Genomic DNA, 23,317 nt, shown 5'->3' on the forward strand with positions numbered 1-23,317 from the left:
GAAGACATATAAAGTGACCTTAAAATTGTAAGAAAGTATTAATGGTATTGAAAAATTACATATTAAGCTACTTTAGATACTAAAATGTAAGCTTGAATTTTTCATGGGCTTATGAAAGTACTGTAATAATTCAATGCAACTACTGAAACTAAGAAGAGAATTATGTGCTAATTTACTTTTTATTTGCAGCTACCTAAAATGTTATTTTTTAAATTATTTCCTCTCTCTGTCATTATGTATGTGATAGACACTTTTTGCATTTGATATTGCAAAATTATACAGTGAATGTAACTATTAAAGTGGTTTTTATTCTTGCTGCAATGTTTTGTTGTTTTTGCCCATTACTTATTCACACACACTTATACCCTTACATGGCTAGTCATTGTATGCTAATGCAAGCCATGTAAGGTTTTTTTGGTCTCACTCAGTCACTCACTCACAGATCTTTCCACCCATTCATGCACTCTACCCTGACTTAAATAATTGTCTCCGTACTGAACCTTCATTCACCTTGATGGCATGTTTGTAAGGAACCATTTTGAGTCCCTAAATGCAAACTTTCATTGTACGTAAATCTCCTTGAAGTTTAGAATAAAATTTCCATTATTTAGTGACTTACTCTCGCATATTTTTTTTATTAACACTACATTCAAGACCCCCTTCCCTCCTCCTCCAAAAAAAAAAAAAGAAAGATGGCTTTTCATCAACTTCTGAGCCCCACTTATGACAGTAGAATTTTTGTGAACATTCAAACATTATTAAAAAAAAAATGTTTTTATTGTTATGGTTACAATTCTAGGTGTGACAATGCCAAGTTTGGTCATCCCACCTTATCACTCTTCATATGGCATGATAACAATCATAAGTACTAAATTGTGTTCTTGTGATGTTTTTTGTAAATAAGGAATTCTTGACCAGGTACTAGATTCCTAGTTTCGTAAGTGTATTATCATTAAGGTTATATGTACAGAGTTGCTGCACATCTGGAAAACCGGGAAATGTCAGAGAATGCAAAGATTCATTTGTTTGCGAATGACTCATGCCTATGTTGCAGATCCTTCCTTACTTTCCGGTATTGTAAGACTGTATTTTAATTTTCACTTTTATATACTATTTTTAAAAGGAATATCAAAGTAAAAGTTGTAGTCTATCTATACTGATTGATAACTAAAATAGGTTGACAGTATGATCATAATTATCTGAAAGGTAGGTGCAGAAGAAGAGGCTATAATCTATTAATTTATAGATCTTGATCTTGTTGTCATTTAAATTTGTTGGAACAAGAAAATACATTTTGTTAGCAAGATGATAATGCAAGTACAATTGTATGCAGTGAATGTTAGCCTGGCTGTTATCTGGTGATTCTGCATAATAGTCATAAATACCCTACAAGAATAGTTCAGTAAGCAATACAGTGTCATAGAAAATTCTTAATGTTCTCAAACACTCAGCATCTGGAAAAAAAAATTGCGTGGGAATTGTGTAGCAAATCCGGTAGAAAGTGGTTCATAAACGCTCAGCATCTGGATTTTTTTTTTTTTTTTTTTTTTTGCATGGGAATTGTGTAGCAAATCTGGTAGAAAGTAGAAAAAGAAATGCATGGTTTAGGAAGATTGTCTCTCACATGAAAGTCTGTCTTAATTTTTAGCTCATGGAGATGCATTATAACCAAGAAATTAGTGATTTTATGCGGTATCAGTTATGACATCATGATATTATTCTTCGAATATTGTGCATGCAGAAGGACATATGCTTTGAAATAGGTCAGGATGTAAGGAACTGGACATAATGCTGGTGACACTTCGAGGTTTTCATTGAATACTATTGTATTAATCATTTTGTACATTTTCCTAATAATTAATAGACCTGTGTATTTAATTAAAACACAAGGTTCAAAAGCGAAAATAATGATGTTAATAAATACATCTGGAAAAATTTCATTTATGGACTGAAAAACCTGGAAATGCCAGGGAATTTCAGAATCAAAAAATCATAGCTATGCTTATGTACTGGGTGAGTCTGTTAGAAGAGGCCCCGTGGAAAAATGTGCTCCTTGCATGTAGGCAACCCTGGTACACTGAAGAGAAGAGCAGGGTAGGGAACAGTCCAGGATATCGGTCCCAAGCAGTTTAGACAACTTGACAAAACCGTAAATTAATGAAACATCTCTTCTGTAAATACAGTACAGTGTGACAACAACCTACCTAGAGGAGGTGCTGGAAATGTCCTCCGTTGACCTCGAGGCACGTGTGCAGATGATACCACATGTTCTGAAAAGCACTGGCGAGGACATCCTGCGGGATATCCTGGATAGCTGTGATAATGTTGTTCTGGAGTTCTTCGAGTGTGTGAGGGTTGTTGCTATACACCTGTCCCTTTAGAGCTCCCCACAAGAAATCACAGGGTGATAAATCTGGAGAACGAGGTGGCCAAGGTTAGTTCGTGCCATGGCTGATGATCCGATCAGGCGGGAACACTGACTCAATGCACGTGATCGTTGCACATGCTGTTTGTGCCGTGGCTCCATCCTGCTGAAAGTAAGCATTCCTTCATTCATCATCAGTCAGTTGTTCAACAAACATGTTGAATATGTTACTGATGTAACGAGCCGAGTTCACGTCTCATGGAAGAACACGGGGATGATGCGGCATGATGACACGGCACACCAGACACCGAGTTTCTGGGTGTGCAGTGGAACCTCCATGAACACGTGTGAATTGTCACCTGACCAGTGTCGCATGTTCTGGGAGTTTAAATAGCCTGACAGATGGAACTATGCTTCATCGGAAATGAACAAGTAACCATCCTGCAGCACCTCTGGAGCAATATTGGACAGAAACCACTCACAAAACTGCAGGCGAGCTGCCTTGTCCACATCCCGCACCTAATGCATCACGGTAACTTTCAATGTGTGCAAGTTCAAGTCCTGCTTCAGGATCCACATAACAGTTGACTGGGACACCTGCAACTGTTGTGCCAAACGCCGAGATGATTTTTGTGGACTGCGTATCATTAGCTGTGCTGCGCTGCGTCGCCCACCTTTGCCTCAGTTCGGACACTCTTTGGATGCACTTTTGGCCTATTCAGCAGGGATCCGGTTTCCCGCCATTTTGCAATCAGTTTTTGCATTACTGATTTGGTTGGGACCTTCGCTGGAACTCCATTCACTGCAAACTCTGTCGTAAACAAATCTGCACACTGTTCCCAAGAACCGAGGCGAGCATACGTCTCGACAACAAAGATACGCTGCTGCTACCGTTAACATCCACTGAACCACATACACAACTTTCCTCGCTGCTCAACTGCACTCAACTGACCTGCACGCTGCCTGCCTCAAGGTCACTACTGGACACTTTCTTTTCAATCTCCCTCTATGTCAAGTTGTCTAAACTGCTTGGCACCGATATCCTGGACTGTTCTCTACCCCGCTCTTCTCTTCGGTCTACCAGGGTTGCCTACATGCAAGGAGCACATTTTTCACGGGGCCCAGTACACGTTTAAATATTTGTCCTGAAATATTTGCATATTGGATGTCATACTCACAAACGTGTGACATTTGTAGTAGAAGCTAAGGTTAATGAAACCAAAATCAAAATTAATGAAGCTTCTATGTCACTCCAAGAAAGCCTATAAAGTGAGTTGTCAGGTGTAAATGTTCACTTCCAGTGGTTCCCTGTTGGCAGTGGCATCTTCTGAAAATTGTACCAGGTTTACCACACCAATTCTTATTTATTGTATATATTTATTATGTATTAATTAGATATAATAGGAATTAAACACTAATGGAGGCATGCAAGTAAAACAAAAACAAAATTCAAATTTTCGGGCAATTTCTATATGTATGCGGTAAACCAGGTAACATGGGAGAATATGCCACTGCATGCTGGCATTGGGGAAGGGAAGGGGGGCAGGCCTGTAGCCAGAAATTTATTTGGGGGAGGGGGTCATCCTTTATCAGCAGCCACCATCTAAAAGCGAAAAAGTGGGGGATAGAAGAACTGAAAATGAATTTCTCAGTATATTACAACTTATTACACAAGATGTTTAATTCTGTTAATGAAGTAAAATTAATTACCACTGTACACTATGCAAAATAATCTAACACAGTTATGTTTAGTGGTTTTCATTTGATTGTATCGGTGATGTTTCATTCTGGTTTCCCATAACTTTTTCAAGCTACACATACAACAGCACAACCTCACATGGCTAGTCACTCTACACTTCTAAGGAATGAATGTGTGTCCTTATTTCCTCCTAGGTAAAACTGGTTTTTCCACCTTGCAGGTGTCATAGCTGGCTGTTTCTCCCCCTCCCCCTCCATCCTGTAACCTACTTTTCTTGTCTTCCCTCCCCTCCTCCTTCTGGTGGCACTGATCTGGTAAGGTGAAATCTTCCATTTTTGTGCAGAAAATTGAAAGTGGCTCTGGAATAACCAACTTGCTGTCCACATGCTTTCTTATTAGTTCTACCCATTTTATTCCAATTTCCCCTTCGTTTTTGTTAATTTTCTCTCCCCTGTTGATGCATATGTGCTTTGTCTCTGCCACTTTCCTCTCTATTTCATTTCCCCTCTTCTCCTTCATTTTAATTTCTTAATCCTGTGCCCATTTGTCAACATATGCTCACTCAAGGCTGTTCTTGGATCTTCCTCTGTAATGTCTCTCCTATGTTCTTTAATTCTTTCGTTGATGCTTCTCCCTGTCTCTCCTATGTACTTGCGTGTACATCCACTACATTCTACTTCATTTACCTCTGCCATTAACAATTCATCACTCTCCTTCTCTCCTTTGTATTCATTAAACTATTTCTCAATGCTCTTTCACCTTCACCTTACCAGATCAGTTCAAGGGGAAAGGGAAGGTCAGTGCCACCAAACCAATAAAGGTGGAAAAACCAGTTTACCTAGGAGGAAATAAGGACACACATTCATTCCTTACAAGTGCAGAGTGACTAGCCATTTGAGGTTGTGTTGTATGTATATCTTGGTGTAGTTTGAAAAAGTACTGGGGAACCAGAACGAAACATCACAGATAAAATGAAATAAAAACCACTAATAATAATTGTGTTCAATTATTTTGCATGTACAAAACGTGGTTATGCGAACCTTCAAGAAGAACACTGTACACTATTTTCATTAGATATATGTAGGATTTTGGGAGGGGCTTCAGCCCTCTGAGCCCTCCCCCTGGCTATGCAACCAAGGGGGGTGGGGTGCAATGGAAGTACTACAGGTAGAGTGTACTAATGTAGCACCTCATTGTGGTAAGTCTCTTGGACCAAACCAATTTTGTTTAAAAAAAGTTGATATAGATCACCATATTTTGTATGGATATCCTAAAACTATTCAATATGTTTGCAACTTCATACCAGGCTAAACAGTACTGTAAATAAAACACATGTGATTAAAGCTGATGATGGAAATCAACAGGTGTGGTGCCCCTCCTGGGTATAATTGTGAAAAAGGATGAATGAACAACTTTTTAATTTTAGACAAAGCATTGCCTAAATCATATTTTTCGTGTTTGTGTGTGTCTGTGAATGCACATGTGCATCTACGTGCATTTAATAACTTACACTTTTTGTAGAGCTCTTGGCTCAGACACTGGTGGGTCAACTAGAAATCCTGCTGCATACTGCGGTGTAATTGGTTTGAAGCCAACGTATTGTCTACTTTCTCGAAATGGGCTCATACCTCTGGTTAACTCTATGGATGTTCCAGGAATCATTACTAGGACTGTGGAGGATGCAGCATTGATTCTCAGTAAGTGAGGTTACTAACATGCAAAAGCTGAAAACAAAAGGTACCCTTTTGCAATAATTATGTTCATCTGTCTGTCAATTTGTGTCAACTATTGATGTCTCGGAAACTACCAAACTCCCCATCATGTCATAGTGGTAATGTCATTGTCGTATAATCAGGGGGGGGGGGTCCTCGTTTGATACCCAGTGGGGGGAACGTGGTGGTTTAGATCCCACTGTAGGTCCAGTCCTGATTAGCTTTTCTGTGCACAAAGTGAACTTACAAACAAACTCAGATATCAGAGCCACAAAGATGAATTTTCTTGCAAAGATAGACTTACCCCATAATTTGCATAAATTAACTAGATTTTATTTATCTGTTTGGCTGTTGATAGTCTGTCTTAGGTAACCTGTGGCTAGCTCTGAAACTAGCAACATGTCACATAAATTGTTTTGATTCATCTGTCCAAGTGTCAAAATGATGTAAATTGAAAGGTTGACCTTTTGCGAAAACACCCAAATGCCAAACTCCCTTCCACACAAATCCTGGACTGCATTTTGCAAACTAACAAGACTGGCATGTGGACTCACAGCCAGTATAATCCTCCGAGGGGCTTGTACTGTGTTCTCTCCTTTTGTGATTAGCCAGAAGCTTAGGAACTAATGTTACAGATCCACCATTGCAATGTCCGCCATCGAGACCTGCGGCGTCGAACTGCTTTGACACCCTACCTATTCGCCAGACTTGGCTCCCTCAGACTTTCATGTGTTCCCTAAACTCATGCAACACCTCGGTGGAATCCATTTTCCATCAGATGATGACATCATGGCTGCGGTGGAGGACTTTTTTGCAGTGGAGGATGAAACGTTCTACAAGGAAGGTATCATGGGCCTACAGCACTGGTGCTAAAAGTGTGTGGCGCTGAAAGGGGACGGTGTTGAAAAATAGCCATGAACGATTGAGCCCCTGGCAACCCTTCATGGGTAGGCCGAGAACTTTTCAGTCATCCCTCGTACATACATTTTTATATATGTTAGATTAAAATTTACAAATAATAATTACAGTTGAGCCTCGATTTTAAGTTCCTAGGTATGACATTTTCCTGCATTTTGCTTCAATGTTGGTGGTCCCAACAGCAAAATGTTAAGAAATATTCCTGGATTTTACATTTTCCCACATTTTTAAGTTTTGTCAGCTTGGTCCCCTGAATATCGTGAAATCTAGGTTCCACTATATGTAAGTTAGTTTCAACTGTCTTCATTTTTTTCAAAGTTATAATCATCATTATTAGCATTCCCAAATTTAGCTAATTTATCTGAGAGAACATTCTTTTTGTGCATTTTATCTCAATATGGATGATCTTTTTTTGTATAGACTTCTACAGTATCAAGTAACAAGTGCGGCAATGATGTACCAATTCTGTAGAAATAGTATTCAAGGCATAAATTTCTTATTAATCATGTAAGGTGAAATGACAACAACCCACAGTACAATGTGTCAGTGATTGCAAAGTACTACAACAGTACCAGGAAAATTAAGTATGCACTATTTTGAACATTTATTGGTTATTTACAGTGTTTGGTAAGTTACTTTTTACAAGTAACTGAGAGTTACTTTACAGCTGTACACTTACAATTAATGATCATTGAATTTGTGTAAAAATTACACACAATCAATTATTATGAAGACTTGCGTGTTTTACTTATGTTCCTAGTATTTTCTCTAACTATAAATAAATGATGGAACACAGAGTTAGCTTGCCTTGAACGATTTTAATTAAGAAATCATTTGTATGGTGACCATGGTATTTTGACTGTGGTGTCATTGATTCCACTTGCACGTATTTCTTTCTCCTCCATTCCAAGTTCAACAAGATCCAAAGACCCACTCCAGCAACAATAATTTTTTTGGGGAGTCTCCTCAATGGCACAGTGGTAGCATGGTTGCCTTGTAATCAAGGGGTCCCAGGTTCAGTACCTGGTGGAAGCACATAGTGGTTTGGATCCCAATTTAAACTGTAGGTCCAGTCCCGATTTACCATACTATGCATAAAGTGGACTTAAAAACACCAAATCAATCTCAATCAAGCGACAATTACTTTTTTCCTAGTTCGACAACCACATTCCAGACGAACACAGCAGTCCAACAAAAACACTGAAGTTTTCACAGCTTCCTTGCCAGCAATTCCAAGAAAATCCTTTCACGTAGCATCCAGAGGAGGCACATATTTTTTTTTTTTAGTTGTGGACAGAATTGTCAAGTTTATCTCTTTCTCTATTCAGTAGCAGCTTCTGCCTATTTGCACATTCGCACGTGCACACCCAAATAAATCTGTAATGGGAATCATTATTATTATTATACTTATTCATTGAACTCTGTCTCCTTCGAAACATCAAGTGTTGCCACGCTGCTTCACCAAGAGAGGTGATGGAGAAGCGTGCGATCAGTGATATCAATACGCGTAGACCGAGAGGCACTCGCACAATACGACTTTCATTCCCGATGACGCTGTTGCTGCAGTCGCGTAGAGAACACTGATTGGGTCTTCTGGCTCAGGGCCCGTGCCTGAGGATTTTGCATCATAAGGAAACCCCACGAATACAGCAGTCTGTGTGCTAGCAAATGTAGTGTTGCAAACCCATTCCATTCGAGACGATGTAACAAAGTCGATGGAACCCATGCATCATTTTTTTTTAGAAATGGGAAATTTCAATTGTATATTGTCCCTTTCATCCTGTTCCGAGTAAGAAAGAAGAGGAAGGGGAGGTGGGCGACTGAAAGCAAAACTAGTGTGTTAAACATGTCTGGTATTGCCTTCGCTTAGTGCATCTTGGCCAAAATAAATGGTCCCTGCGGCAGAGTAGCCAAATTATCAACCTGCGTGGAGGGAGCGTACATCAATCAGTCAGCTGTTTTGCATTGTTACTGTGTTGCAAAATTTTTTAGCGCTGTCAAAAGGTCTTTCCTGCTTCAGTGTAAAGTGTTCGATTTCATGAAGCAGAGACTTAATATTTAAAGTTGTTGAATTTTTAGAGGGAAGTTAGCTACAAAGCCTGTAGAAACTGAAGTAATATATGGACATGGCGGAAGGGAAGGAAAAGTTCTGAAGTACGAAGCAGGGCAGTGAGGACTGAGTGAGTACTGTAATTTTCTTTAAGATTTATTATTCTCTTGATTTCACTTGATTTGCTTGGTTCCATCAGTCTGTCATTAGAAATAAACAACAGCTAGATAGATTACAATTGATTTCCTCCATGTGGTAGTTGGATCGGCTTCTTTGGTGTACGCCAATGTTATTTTTCTCCTTGTTCATTAATATCAGCGGAGTGGGGAGGAAGTTTTTATGAAATATTTTGCAAATCTAGAATAGATCGGCCTATGTTTTGAGTGATTTTGTTAGTTTATTGAATGCTAAATTACATAGTGCACAACCACATTGCTCTTCTGGAAAATGTCTGAAATAATCTGTGTTAAAAAAAGTTTCATGAAATATAACTGTCATAGCCTTATTTTCAGTGAAAGCTGATCAAAACTTGGGTTGCCAATACATTTAGCATCATTACATATGCAAAAACGGGTACTAGAATTTGACAGGGGTGATACTACACTTTTTCTGGACGCAAGACTGAAGTGCACACCCATAGAGCCAGACCACCAGCCACCACAGCCTCTATTGCAAAAAGTAACTCTGTTACTGTTGTTAACGTTACAGTTATTTACTTTTAAAAGTAGCTAGTTACAGTTAGAATTCCTAAATAAAAACTAACTGTTACTTGTAGAACTAGTTACTTTGAAACACTGGTTGTTTAACAGTCAGTGCAAAAATAGTAAGTGCTGATGAAATATGGTTTATATAAGTGTATGGTTTGACAGTTGTGAAGAAGTGGCATTCCAACTCTAAACAGTTATGTAGTAGCATGTGTGTGCTCAGCAATTAAATTCATGCATCCACTTGGTCCATCAACTTTCTACTACATGCCACAAAGTTTTCTGTGTCCAGTGGACATTAACAACACAAATGAAAGGACATATGTATGTAGTGATAAGTAAAATCTCGAAGTGGTCAAAATATCCATCTAAAATGTGAAGGGCACAATTTAGAGTACATGAAATTTTGGCAATGCATAGAGTACAATAGAGTAAGTATTATTAGGTACTATCTTCATGGGCGTGACTTGGGAACTATCTTTGGGTTGGGAGAATCGCAAAGTTTTCCATCCTATAAAAATAGTGTCCAGGGTTATTTGCTAAATACATTTGAGAAATCACAATTATTACTGTATTTGTTTGTTCCTCTAGTGCCAAGAGGTTCACAAAATATATTTAACTTGTAAACTTTAATGAATCTATAAATGTGGGAGGGGGAGAATGCAACCCTTTGGCCCCGCCAGTTTACACCTATGCTTACCTTCACACACATTGAACAGAAATTTTGAATATTATACCTTCAAACATATTGTACTTCAGGCTTTGTGCTAAATACATATGAATGGCTTATTGCAGAAAGGGACCTGAGTCACTTTTGCACAATTCTGAGAAAAACAAGAAAAATCGTATAATATTGATAGTGCAAGAAAGAAATGTGCCGTTGTTGGCTCAGATTTTCAGCATAATGAATAGTTAATTTTGCAACCCTCAATGCGCCCCCCCTGCAGTATGCTGCTAGAGACAGTGGAGATGAAAAAGTTGCGACTCCGATACCTTTCTGCAATAAAAGTGGAAACTGTGTTAAATAAGATGAGAAACGCCCGTTTGTCGTTGCCTCATACGCTAGGTTAGGTTAGATTATGTTATATATACACCACAGGAAATTGTAGATTCATCAATAAATGACAGTGTACTGCACTTTCTGGACTTTATTGTCAGTGTTTGAAGTACAATAATGTACGAGCTCATACATGTATGTGTTACTCTACATCTGAGTCTGTTTCATTGGCACGTGGAGTGGGCCACTGAAGAATATCTTCATAAAATCCTTTGACGTCGTCTGGTACATACGACAAGGCAGTTCGTATGTCCTTCAATTTAGTAAGCTTGATCGGCATATGTGCAACTGGGAATATACGTGGCGTAGGAATTACAATTATTGCACCTTTGGACAGATAGAAGGTGTGTGACGTCAAGTCAAAACTTTGATGAATTTGGAAACCTTGACAGTACCCTTATATTCAACACAGTATTCAAAGTAATTATACTTGGAAATCTGAAAATACTGCCTATTCTTGTAGGAACACATGGTAGTTTCCACAGATGCCACATTTTTTTTGTAGACATGAGGCCACCACGTTGCAAAATCAATAATGTTACTGGTGTCAATAAGTTTGACAGTATTTTTACCACCCAGAGCTGCATTACAGATTAGCGTACACAGTTCGTACAACGTATAAATACGGCTACAACGTCTGATGGGACGTCGAATCACACTAAACTTCCGGTCACATGGAAGATATGAGTGATTTCTGATAGGAAAATGATGCACGATTTTGTGAAATCTGCCAGTGTCCGTTAATGCTAGTAGAACGCGACACAATGTGTGATTTTTATTTTGTGCAGGACAAGTGTCCAAGAAAATATGCAATTCTGTAACACTCAGTCGGTAACGCGTCTGACTACCATGCTCAAGGTCCCGGGTTCGATCCCCGGCCGGTTCAAATCCGTGAACTTTTCTAACGGTGGAAGCGGCCCCGGCGCCTACCCAGCGTCGAATAACATGGGTACCTGGGGGAAACCCTGGGGGGTAAAGGCGGTCAGGGGCGTGATGCTGATCACATCACCCCCACTCACGACCGGATCAAGAAAGTGTGGGGCGTTACCCCCACACCCCCTATACGCCTTCATGGCGTGGTGCTATGCACAGGGGAACACTTTACTTTTTTAACACTAAGAGGCTCATAGTCTGTAATATAATCTAACAGGAAAGATGCCACGGCATTTGGTCCTTTGCCTGCTTGTCCTTCATGACACAGGTAAAACTGAGAATGTCCTGTTTTCATGTTAAACACACAAAACGTATTTACAGTCAGCTGACGCAAATAGAACATGTCTTGTACAGGAACTTTTAGTAGGTCCAGATTTTGCATGAAATCGAAACACAGCCCCACTGTATCTTCCTTAGAACGAGACAAAGTTGCAGATTCCTTCAGTGCTGTGTAGAACCTATTTGATCGTCTTTTATGAACTATTAATTCGGCAGCAGCAACTCTTTTTGCATTGTCATTTAAGAGTATAGTCTTCATTTTGTTAGTCTGTTCTTCACAGACACCACACGTGTCTACCTGTGTCCTCCCAAAATGAAACGCAAAATTTTACTTAAAATACTTTTATTAGAAACTGTATTTTATTCTGGACATAAGGTATTTTTCTTTAAACAGTTCATACATCTTTTGAATTGACAGGTTTTCATGTAGGTATTTGATGTTTGCATAATGTCCACGTTTAGTTGGAAAAGACGTGATATGTCCATGCACTGCCTGTATATCCTCAGCCTTAATCATATTCCCACTTTTGCTCTGTCCGCGCATATCATGAGGTATTTTGCCCTCTAACAATAACTTCCGCAAACGCCTTATTCTTTTCTCTGACACATCATAAAGTCTGCAAAACGCCTCACGACAAACTTGTATTTTGTTACTTGCCAGTAGTACGTGGTACTTAAACGACTTTTCGTGTAACACAGCATCTTCTTTGCGTGGACGATGTGTCTTAACATTTTCAACATGGATCATTCTCTGCAAATGTATATCCTGTTCATCTTTACTTTGCATTCTATACAATAGAATGTATACACCCCTGCGGTTGTAACACCCCTGCAGTTCACATACTCCTGTCCATTCACCCTTGCACTTCTAATCACATTTCTGTTATATGTTTCCGGATGTCGAATTCCTTTCCGACGTTTTCTTGGACTGTCAACGCTCACGTCACTAACACTACAATCGTCCTGCATATCTGTAATACAAGCAACAAAACCTCTAACAACAGTTGCCACCACTCTACACTAACACATATTACCCTCTACAGACGAACTTTTTTTTTTTAGGAAATCGCTCGTCACTTGTTTCAGAGTTGCCAAGTTTATTTTCCACTTGGTTATTTCTCTTTCTCTGTGAAAAGGGACCAGTGTCCGTCGCTACAGAGTAGCTAGGTTTATTGCAGAAAAGGACCCGAGTCAGTGACTTAGGTACCTTTCTGCATTAAAGTACACTTTTCACTGTGCATTTTCGTGGCTATAGTCTCGTGTGACTGACGTCCTTTCTGCACTAAAAGATGTGTCTGTAACTAGGAAAATCAAAAATACCATTAACTCCGATATTTCAGAAATGTTACTCACGTCCCTTTCTGCAATAAGCCATTCATATGCATTAATTTTTAATGTCATGTGATGCAAATTATCGCCCATCCAATTTATTTCATTAGGCATTAGTACACACACTGAGCTACCTACATATAAAATTGGGGGAAAATTGAAGGGGGGAATTGCATGAAATTCTCTCTTGAAGTTAGTCATTTATTTTTCTAAAATAAATACATAAAAATACATGGTTATTGATACACTCATCTGATACCTTATTTAAATGAAAGCTTGCACTATTCTGAACAAAAGAAAACAAACTTGAAGTTTCTACGGAAAACCTGAGGGAAGATACAATCATTTATAACCTAATGTGTGTCATTCAAAGTGGAGCAGCGCGGCTTCCCCGATGTCGCAGTGGTAGCATTCTCGCCTTGTAATCAAGGGGTCCTGGGTTCGATACCCGGTGGAGGCACTTAGTGGTTCAGATCCCACTTTAAGCTGTAGGTCCAGTCCTGATTAGCCTCTGTGCATAAAGTGGACTTAAAACAACAATGCAATCAATCAAAAGTGGAGCCTCAAGCGTACATGTAGATTTTAAAAACCACGTAACTTCTGAACCCCTTGAACAATCTAAAAAAAAGTTGTAATTTTTGTAATCAGGATTAAAAGTTCTATAAGTATACCGGATTTCATCAAAATCGGGGATGGTGAGTGACATGGCCTGGATAAATTGACATGGAATGATGACCCACCCATTTGGCAACTTGGCACTGCTAATTTCGAACATTCAAAAAAATCATTTTGATGTGTTAAAGTAAACCATGGGCATCAACTGACTCTCAAATCCATTGTCTTACTGAATGTGAATTTCACTGGTATGAATTGATGTTTTGTTTGCAAAAAATAATACAAAAATATATCTTTAGTCTTTTTTGTTCTCCATTACAGATTTATTGGCTGGTCATGATCCTAAAGATTCAACTACAGTCCAGAGTCCGTTAACACCTGTCCAGTTGGAGAACAATGATATTTCTGGAGTACATGTCGGCATTCCCAAAGAATATCACTGCAAGGGCATGTCATCTGAAGTTGTTGAAACGTGGAGTGGCATTACTGATTTGCTGGAGAATGCTGGAGCAATTGTTTCCCAGGTAATAGTAAACATCCTGTGACTTCAAATATTTGTTTATTCAAATTATACATTTCCTTACCGTTTCCTCTCCATTTTCAATGGTATCACTGCAATTTTGAGTGATTCACACAAGAAAGTATTGCCACATATTACAAATTGAATCAAGCAACTAAAAATCCATGCAGTTGGGTTCTCTTGCTCAAGAAGTTGAACTTCCGTTGTTAACCTATAAAAAATGCAGCTGTTATTTGATTCAGGAATATTAGTGTATAGATTCAGCAAATTTTATCAATGTTACTGATGCAGCCAGAAATTTTTACTTGCTCACCAAGTTTAGAAATTGTGGTTTATTTATATGCAATGTTTGAATTATCACCTGATGATAACATACAATTAAAGTATCGCAAAGCAAAATACTGTATTTTCAAGGGAACATTTTTCATATAAAAATTTGTTTGCATCTAATAAAACAATTACTACATGTGGAGGATATATTATAATAGAATTTGTTAAATGGCATAAAGTTAAATGAATGTTAAATTTTAAAACAAACATACCAAAAACCATGTAACACCCTATGCTGGAACAGTCATATTAAACTTACCTTGCAACAAGTATCCCAATTACAGCACGAACACATGCAAAACTTTAAACCCTACCTTTTGACCTGTTTCAGAGTCGTTTCAGAGTCATCCTCAGTGGAGGATTTTGCAGTTAGGTTAGATGAGAATATTGGTCACTGGCTGTTGGTAACACAGAGATAAGGTCGAAAGCTAGGGTTTAAAATGTAATCTGTGTTTGTTCATGCTGTATTTGTGTTCGGTATTTCAAGGCAAGTCACGCATCAATCCATTGGTTAAGGAACTTCCTGACCAAGACCATCAAAATTCTTTTCTGGGTTGAGATGCTGCTCCTGCAGTGTTCAATAAGTCGGTGCAACCCATTGTATCACAGCAAATGTTGGGAAAGCACGCCACCTGCAAATTCATGTGTGTCGAATCATGTTACAAAACACACAGTGCTGATTGCCTGCAGTTCTGCCAGTATGCATCAGTGGACTCGAGGTGTCCTCATAAGAAAAAGTCTGAGGGAGTGAGATCAGGCAGTCTCAAAGGGCAAACCACCTGTGAAAAGATCCTTCCAAGAATTCCATGCTGTGTGCACTGTGGCATTGGCCTGATGAAACAAAGTCCTTTCCCATTCAATGTCTGTGAGTGTAGTAGGACATTCCTATACCAGCAACACATACCCATTTCTATTCACTTTCTCTTCAACGAAGGTAACGAAAATGCACTTTCAGGATATTATGGCTCACATGCTATTCTTCTGGCTATAGAGATGTAAGATATAGGGATTAGTGACTGACCATATTCACGAGTTCCAGGAAACCATGTCTCGTCTATCTCTTCTCCATCCAGATTCACATGCTCCATGAACCATTGGCAATAATACTGTATACAATGAGCATGATCTTCTGGTTTCAATTCCTGCACAACACAGACCTTGTAGGTAAAAGGTACAGTTTCTTCCTGACTGCTGTGTGCACAGAGTCCAGACACACCACTTTGTGCATAGATTTCTGGGGACCCATTGCAGCCTCACTACCCATTAACTTCTGCTCTGTTGGTACTGTTGCAGGATGGCCTTTTCTCGATACATTGACTACATTTCACGTGGCCTTAAATTTGTCATAGAGGCGTTTGATTCTCGATTTCTGTCGACCAGGTGTCTCCAGAAACTTCTTTGCAAATGTTTCTTGCATTTCTCTAAAACTGCAGGTCTGTATGTAGTGCTCAAGAATGAATATCCATTGTTCCAATTTGAAGACCATGTTTAGAACAGGCTATTCATTCACTTGCAACAGAAGGAAACTGCCATGGGTTGCATGACTTATTGAACACACTGAACTTACATTGTATCTGTTGGTGGCACATCAAAATTCTATTTTTGTCTTTTCTGTCGAAATCGGGGAGGGTATCAAGAACTGCTGAACCAATTGCCTTTGTCCAGTTGCCGTGGTGAGGGGAAATTCTCATGGTATTGTGCAATGCCAAATTTTTCGTTTCGAGTCGTTTTCGAAAGTGGTATTCTCAACAAGGCCGAGCACAGTGAAGCCTAATGGTTGCCGCAGCATAGAAAGCGAATGGGTCTCCAATTCCCTGCCTCTCCTTGAAATGCAAGTTAAGGGTGCATGTTCACAGGAGAAGGTGTTGTGTATGACTGGAAAAAAAATCAGGCATGTGGCAACACTGCTTTTCCCCACTTCAAGCTCCCACAACTGGAGGCGAAAAGTCTGGTTTCCTGAAGTTTATTGTTTGACCAGTCAGGCTTTACATTACATTTACTAAATTTTGAGATGCCCTTTAAGCTTATATCGTTTGCTTTTAGCATTGTGCAGAAATGTGTAATATGTTAGTGTGAACTCCCTCCGCAGTAGACAATATATGTTTTCTTTGCCCTAGGTGTCCTTACCTCACACGCAGTATTCCATAGCTTGTTACTCGGTCTTAAATGTGTGCGAGGTGGCAAGTAACATGGCAAGATATGATGGATTGGAATTTGGTCATCGAGCTAAAGACAATAAATCTACCGAAGAATTATTTGCTGCTTCCCGTCATGAGGGTTTCAATCAAATAGTGCGAGAAAGAATCCTTTCTGGAAATTACTTTCTGTTGCAAAGGTATGTTTTCATAATAGTAATTGCTCCACTCCTAACCTCTCAAGAGCCTAGGAACAGAATAAAAACACAAAGCACGCAATAAAATAAGAATAATATTCCAATGGTTTGCTGGAAGTTCTTACAATCTGCACCAACGACCCAGTATTGAGTCCTGGTATCAATTATGCCAGCCCATGAGAAGTTCATTAGATCTAGTGCTTTATGTAGAAATTCCATCAAAAAATGCAGGCTCGATCAGGACTCGAACCTGGGGTTCTGGCATACTGTGCCATTTCTCTACCAACTCAGCTAAAATTAGCACATTTCTAGCAGATTTCTGCATAGTACATCCCCTGTGTATGCCTAATCGTAAGGTAATTTACAACTCTATGCTGGGATAAACACAGCACTGTGTACATCATCAGTGTTTCAAATGCATTGCAGTAATGCTGGCAAGAGACAGTTTCACACAGGTAAAACAGCAACGGCGAAAGATCAGCCAAAACCAGGTCTGGCCTGGTAGCTTAGGTGGTAACAATGACACAGTATGCCGAGACCCAGATTTGATTCCTGGTCATGCCTGCATTTTTTTTACTGGAATTGCTACATATCTCCTGTGTGTACAAATTGTAAAATAAGATTGAGTAGTTCACAACTAATTTAAACTTAATTTTATGTTTGTCAACAAGCCTAGACATAACTTTTAGCAGACGGTGCTTGGCAATTTTGAAAAGCAAGCACATGAAACGGTTCCATCCACATAGGCTTTCCAGGTGCATGAGGCTCCATCCGCTAAAATTTAATCTAACTATTACTCTATATGATTATGCCATAATTTCAGTATTAATATTTATTTCCAAGGTTGCATATTAATTAATGTAGGAATTGGAAAGCTATTTAGGAATATAACAGTCAAGGCATCAACTTTTCTAAAAAAAAAAAATATATATATATGGCCAGGCTGCAGCATCATGAAGGTTGAGAACCAAAATATATCACAACTTGCTCTGTGACCAGGTTTAACTAACTAACTAACTAACACTCTAGCATTCTTAAACCCAACGGTTCATGGCTGCAGCAACACAAGGCTTCCATCTGTTCCTATCCTGGGCAAGGTCAATCCAATCTCTTCCATCCTTACCGATTTCCTTTAGGACCAGGTTTAAGAGCCATTAACTCAATTCTATAACATTTTGCTGTGTTGGGAACATCAAGATTGAATGTAAAATGCTGGCAAATGTAAAATTGAGGAACGTAAATTTGGGATTCCACTGCATTACTTATTAGTAGTTCATTCACATAGCAATCAATATGTACAACTCTCTGAAAAATCAAAGTTGTAATTGAAAGGCTCATTATGGTTAAAAATATGTACATTGGTTTTTTTCAGTTCCTTTGTTTTTCATTGTGTTGCATTTTTTAAAGGAATTATAAGAAGTACTTTGTTCAGGCTTTGAAAATCCGACGCCTTATAGCTGAGGACTTCAGAAATCTCTGGAAATCAGGAATTGATGTCCTGTTGACTCCAATAACTTTAAGTGATGCTCCAAAGTATTCAGAATTTAGCAGTAAAGACAACAGAGAACAATGTTCAACTCAAGATTATTGTACACAACCAGTTAATATGGCAGGTAAGTAGTAAATATGCAATTAATTTTGGAAGAATGTTTCCTGTTGTTTTTGTTTTAAACAAGTGATACGAGGCTTTAACTGTGCCATTATGATACCTAAACAACATAACCGACAGTTGGAAAACAAGAACAATTTCCACAAAATTTTCACCTTTAGGGATGGGGATGGAGTGACATGTATTTTTTTGCTGATAGTATGTACTGATATAAAATTAATTGAAAACTGATCCAATATGAAATCTCAAATGTTCCGTAAAGATTGTGAATGGCTTATTCGCCTTCTTAATTGATGTGTGTAACCAAGTGGCTGCAATGTGTGTACCTTAAGAAAAGAAATTGCATACTTAGACTTTTGCACAAAACTATGATATATGAATTGTATATTTTTATTCATAAAATTATAAAAAAGTTATGGAAACATTGCTACTCCATGTGAGGCCACATCGAAATGCATGAGTATGTTCTATATAACGTATGCAAAAGTTTCTTATTTTGATTTATTTTGTGGTACTAATCAGAAAGACAAAAAAAAAAAAAAAAAAAATCTAACCTCTGTGAAATGGTCTTAAGATTTATCATTTTATATTGTTAAGTTTCACTCAATGCATGCTCATACGTTTCAGTTTGGTATTTCATGTTTTTTATCACTATTAACAATTGTGTAATACAATACAAATGTTCAAAATTAATATAATTAGTAGGGCTGAGCCAATACCGATACATCAGTCAAGGCTATCGGTATCTGAAAGCATCAGTTGATATTTTTGCACTGATACTAGCCGATACCATTGTCTTTGAGTCGCTAGAAGCGGCGTGGCCAAAACCAAAATTTGTTTCTTTTCAAAGGTTCATTCACCTTTTCCAACTTACCTCTGGCTTTGAGAAAAACTGAAAAGTACGTATTTGTGCATTTGTTAGTTGAACGTGGACTCAAGTTCCGTGAATGGCAAGTACGTGACAAAGAATCCATACCCAGATAAGACTTGTGGTCAAGTATCTTGCAAATCAAGGGTAACGTGAAATTATCCCCATAGGAGTTCCTTTGAAGTCTGCCAGGCTTTGTTCCCACAGATGCGGTCTCGTCTAGCAATAATCCCAATAAGGTTCCAGTGCCAACAAGGCACCTGGTGTATTGTGGACATCTCTCTCCTTAGAGACCTCCCGCAGTCAAAACAGTGATCGCCCACGTGGTGGACGTGTCTCAGACATAGTACTAGTACATAGCTTATTCCTGGAAATTCAAATACCTGGGCTAATCCACTTTTCCGTTCCAACTTTAAGACTTCTGTTTGTCCCGATCTGGATAACTGGGTTTCAGCAGGCATGTTTCGACACAGGGACGCGGCAGGGAAATAATGTTCTTTGAACGACAGATGATGGTAGGCACTTTCTGGAACATGTAGTGATGGGTTTGGATTTTCCTGCACGCCAATGGATAGAACTATACTTCTTTTTTTGAAATCATTTGCCGAAAGCAAAGTCACGTCGGAATATCACTGTACTGAAGTCAATCGCCTGATATAGAAGCAAGAGACTGGTTAGTTATCATTCTCTCCTTACATTTTGTTTACAAATTTTTATTCTCTTTGTTAAAGGACAAAAAAGAGACGAGATTGGTTTTACATTTCAGCTTTCCTGTTAGTTTAAGACGACGTGTCCGGCCGGGGCTGGTAAGTCGCCAATTATTCTTGTGTTCAGAGATGATTTGGGAAGATTGATCCCTTAGTTTTAGAGGAGGTTGAAGAGGCATGATCTCTTTTTTCAACATTGGGGGTGGGGGCACAACGACACGATTATCTCGCTCTTAGCTTCTTATAATATTTCTCTCATATTTGAAACATTTGATCGATTGTCACTGATCTAAAAAATACTGTAAACTTGAGATGCATCGTTGCAACAGAGGACACACACAGATATACAGTGCGTCCATTTCGATCTTCAGCCGAGAGATCGGGAGAAGCATGGCGGGCGGCGCTGGCAGAGATGCCGACATTTGCGGCCTGTAATGCCCGCTTATTTTTATGGACATATGCAGACATTTATATAAATATTGCAAAACGAGCACTAACCTGTGTTATAATTCATCATCTGTAATTCATCCAAGTTCTGCCCTTATATACACAAAAAAATACGCTTTAGAAACTATGTTAAGAGCCACAGATAATAAAACATTTTAATCATAGTTTTGACCAGTAACGTGCTGCGTAAGTTCATATCCTTGAAAGAGTTTTGTGCCGATGGGGATCGTTTGGAGGTTTCGAATGTGCAACACTGTATCAAGATTACGCTGTAGACGAAACCGTTAAAAGTCAATGGTGTTCGTGAGTTTCCTTGAAATCCGAAATCTCCGAGCTCGAGTTTTTTTGTTCCTTCGCGACAGAGCAGTGAATATAGTGGCGAGCGTGTTAATTTCGTACTGTGCGCAAGAGTGTTATTATTGGTTACTTGCCGTTACTTGTTTGTGTTATTGCAGTGTGTATGTGTGTTGTGTCAGTGAGAGGATTGCAATGCTAGCTGCAAGGTTCACGTTACGAGGGGGGGCTGATAAGTTCTCGGCCCGACCCAGAACGACTTTAGCTACAGGCACGAAAGTTTCAGGCTATTCAACGTATTCTCCCCGAAAGTCTACACACTTGGCACTTGGTGGATATCAGTTTGAACAACTCTTATAACACAGGCTAGTGCTCCTTTTGCAATACTTATATAAATGTCTGCATATGTCCATAAAAATAAGCGGACATTACAGGCCGCAAATGTCGGCATCTCCGTCAGCACCGCCCGCCACGCTTCTCCCGATCTCTCGGCTGAAGATCAAAATGGACACACGGTATATATATAATAGCCTTTGTTATTTTAAATTGGAATTATACAAGTATCGGTATGGGTGGGTATTGGTTCAAAGTGTTATTGGCTCAACCCCAATAATTAGTTCAATCAGTAAAGGTAATTTTATTCAAATGCTTTATAACAGTTATAATTCGGACTTACAAAGTAATTTTGCCTGTGGGTGATATTTACACAGTGCGAGTCCTCGCATCCTAGCAGAGAGCAGGAGTCATGCAAGGTTAATTACTCACCCCAAAATTTCAGTCTGAATAGGCTGGGAAGTTCGTCTTTAGGAGGGTGTTAGGATCAATTGAGAGCTAAAATAACCATAAATTAGATCTTTGTAAAAAACTTTAGGGAGAGTTGTTAATGCTGCCTTGCAGGGAGGGGAGGGATCCCCAAAGGCTAAGGGAAGGATATCCTGACAGAAAACCAAGGGTAGGGAGGACTCTTAAGGCGTAGCGAAGACAGCCTCCCTAGAAGAATAAACCCCAATGGAAAATCCTGGTCCTCCAAGTTTGGGGGTTTGGCGTGGGACTGACCATTCCTCCCAGTAAAAACACCAACAGTTCAGAAGCTTTCAAATCAGAGAGCCGGACTGGAACATGTAAGATGAAGAGGCAAGGAAAAGGTTATGAGATTAGGAACATGGAACATATTATCCCTATATAGAACTTGGGCCCTAAGAAACCTTATCGAAGAGTTCAATAAATACAAGCTTGATATTCTTGCATTACAGGAAGTAAGGTGGACTGGGAAGGATGTGTTGGAGCAGAAAGATACAGTAATATACTATAGCTGTGGAGAAAGACACCAATTTGGGATAGGGTTTTTTAATAAAGAAGTTGAAAAGTCTTGTAATGGATTTTAAGGCAATAAGTGATAGAACCTCTATTTTAAGAGTTAGAGGAAAATTTCATAACTACAGCTTGATAACCCACGCACCAATGGAGGATAAAACTGAGGATGCAAAGAATGCCTACTATGATAAATTAGAGAGGGCCTGTGATTCCTGCTCTCAATATGATATTAAAATAATCCTCGGAGGTCTTAATGCAAAGGTAGGCCAGGAAACCTGTGCTAGACCAGTGATTGGAACGCAAAGCCTGCACCACAAGAGTAATGATATCGAAGTAAAACTGATTGATTTCGCAAATAGACATCAAATGATCATAGCAGGCACCTTTTATCCTCATAAAGATATACATAAAGCAACATGGAGAACTCCGGATGGGGGATCAAGTAATCAGATAGACAATGTAATTTTAGATAGTAAACACAAATCTAACATTTTAGATGTACGTAGTTTAGAAGGAGCTAATGTGGATACAGACCACTACCTGGCTTTTGCTAAGGTTAAGAACCGAATATCTTGTATAAAAGAAATGATGGCCCAAATGAATCTAAACTTGGAGGATGTGTAGAGCAGTATACCAGCAATAAGTGATTAGGATTGCAGAGCGATGGCGTGCATGTAAGCCCAGCAGCACCCTCTCTTATGTGACTGGAAAGGTCGGTGTTACGCCAAGCTCAGTCAGTGAAGAGCCATCAAACGAAGTGGAAATGTGAAAGCAAGTGCCGGTATGCCTCGTCGACGTCAAAGTGCGCAATATCATGTGAGTGTGTTCGAACGAGCCAGAATGATCGGTCTCCGGGAAGCGGGTTTGTCTCCGGGAAGCGGGTTTGTCATACCGTGACATTTCGGTTTGTACAGGGCATGCTGCTACGACAATGATGCGTGTGTGGAACCAGTGGATAGAAGAGGCTCGTACACAGCAATGGGCAGGTACTGGACCATGCAATGTGACCACAGCACGGGATGACCGCCATTTTGTCCCATGGCTATAATGGACCGTACAGCTTCGTCCGCAGTGTTGGCTCGACGCTGGAGCACTGCAACGGCTGTGGACCTGTCTGCGTTGACGGTTCGATGCCGTCTGCTGCAGGCTGGGCTGTTGGTACGCATGCCATTGCATCAAGCTTCCATTGTCCAGAAACCACAAACGTCTCGGACTACAATGGGAACATGAACGCC

At 39.4% G+C, this 23,317-nt stretch overlaps 1 protein-coding gene across 1 annotated transcript in view; it reads left to right on the forward strand.

Moving 5' to 3' along the window:
* The window catches only part of GatA (glutamyl-tRNA(Gln) amidotransferase subunit A, mitochondrial), a 50,158-nt gene that overhangs the window by 25,427 nt on the left and 1,414 nt on the right, over positions 1-23,317 (forward strand). Inside the window, exons 5-8 of the mRNA XM_083139843.1 lie at positions 5,586-5,761; positions 13,983-14,185; positions 16,629-16,846; positions 18,251-18,456. Coding sequence (XP_082995969.1) covers positions 5,586-5,761; positions 13,983-14,185; positions 16,629-16,846; positions 18,251-18,456 — 803 coding nt within the window. The remainder of the gene's footprint in view (positions 1-5,585; positions 5,762-13,982; positions 14,186-16,628; positions 16,847-18,250; positions 18,457-23,317) is intronic.

This window comes from Lepisma saccharinum, chromosome 18 (assembly GCF_977018435.1).
Source record: "Lepisma saccharinum chromosome 18, izLepSacc3.1, whole genome shotgun sequence".
Taxonomy (NCBI): domain Eukaryota; kingdom Metazoa; phylum Arthropoda; class Insecta; order Zygentoma; family Lepismatidae; genus Lepisma; species Lepisma saccharinum.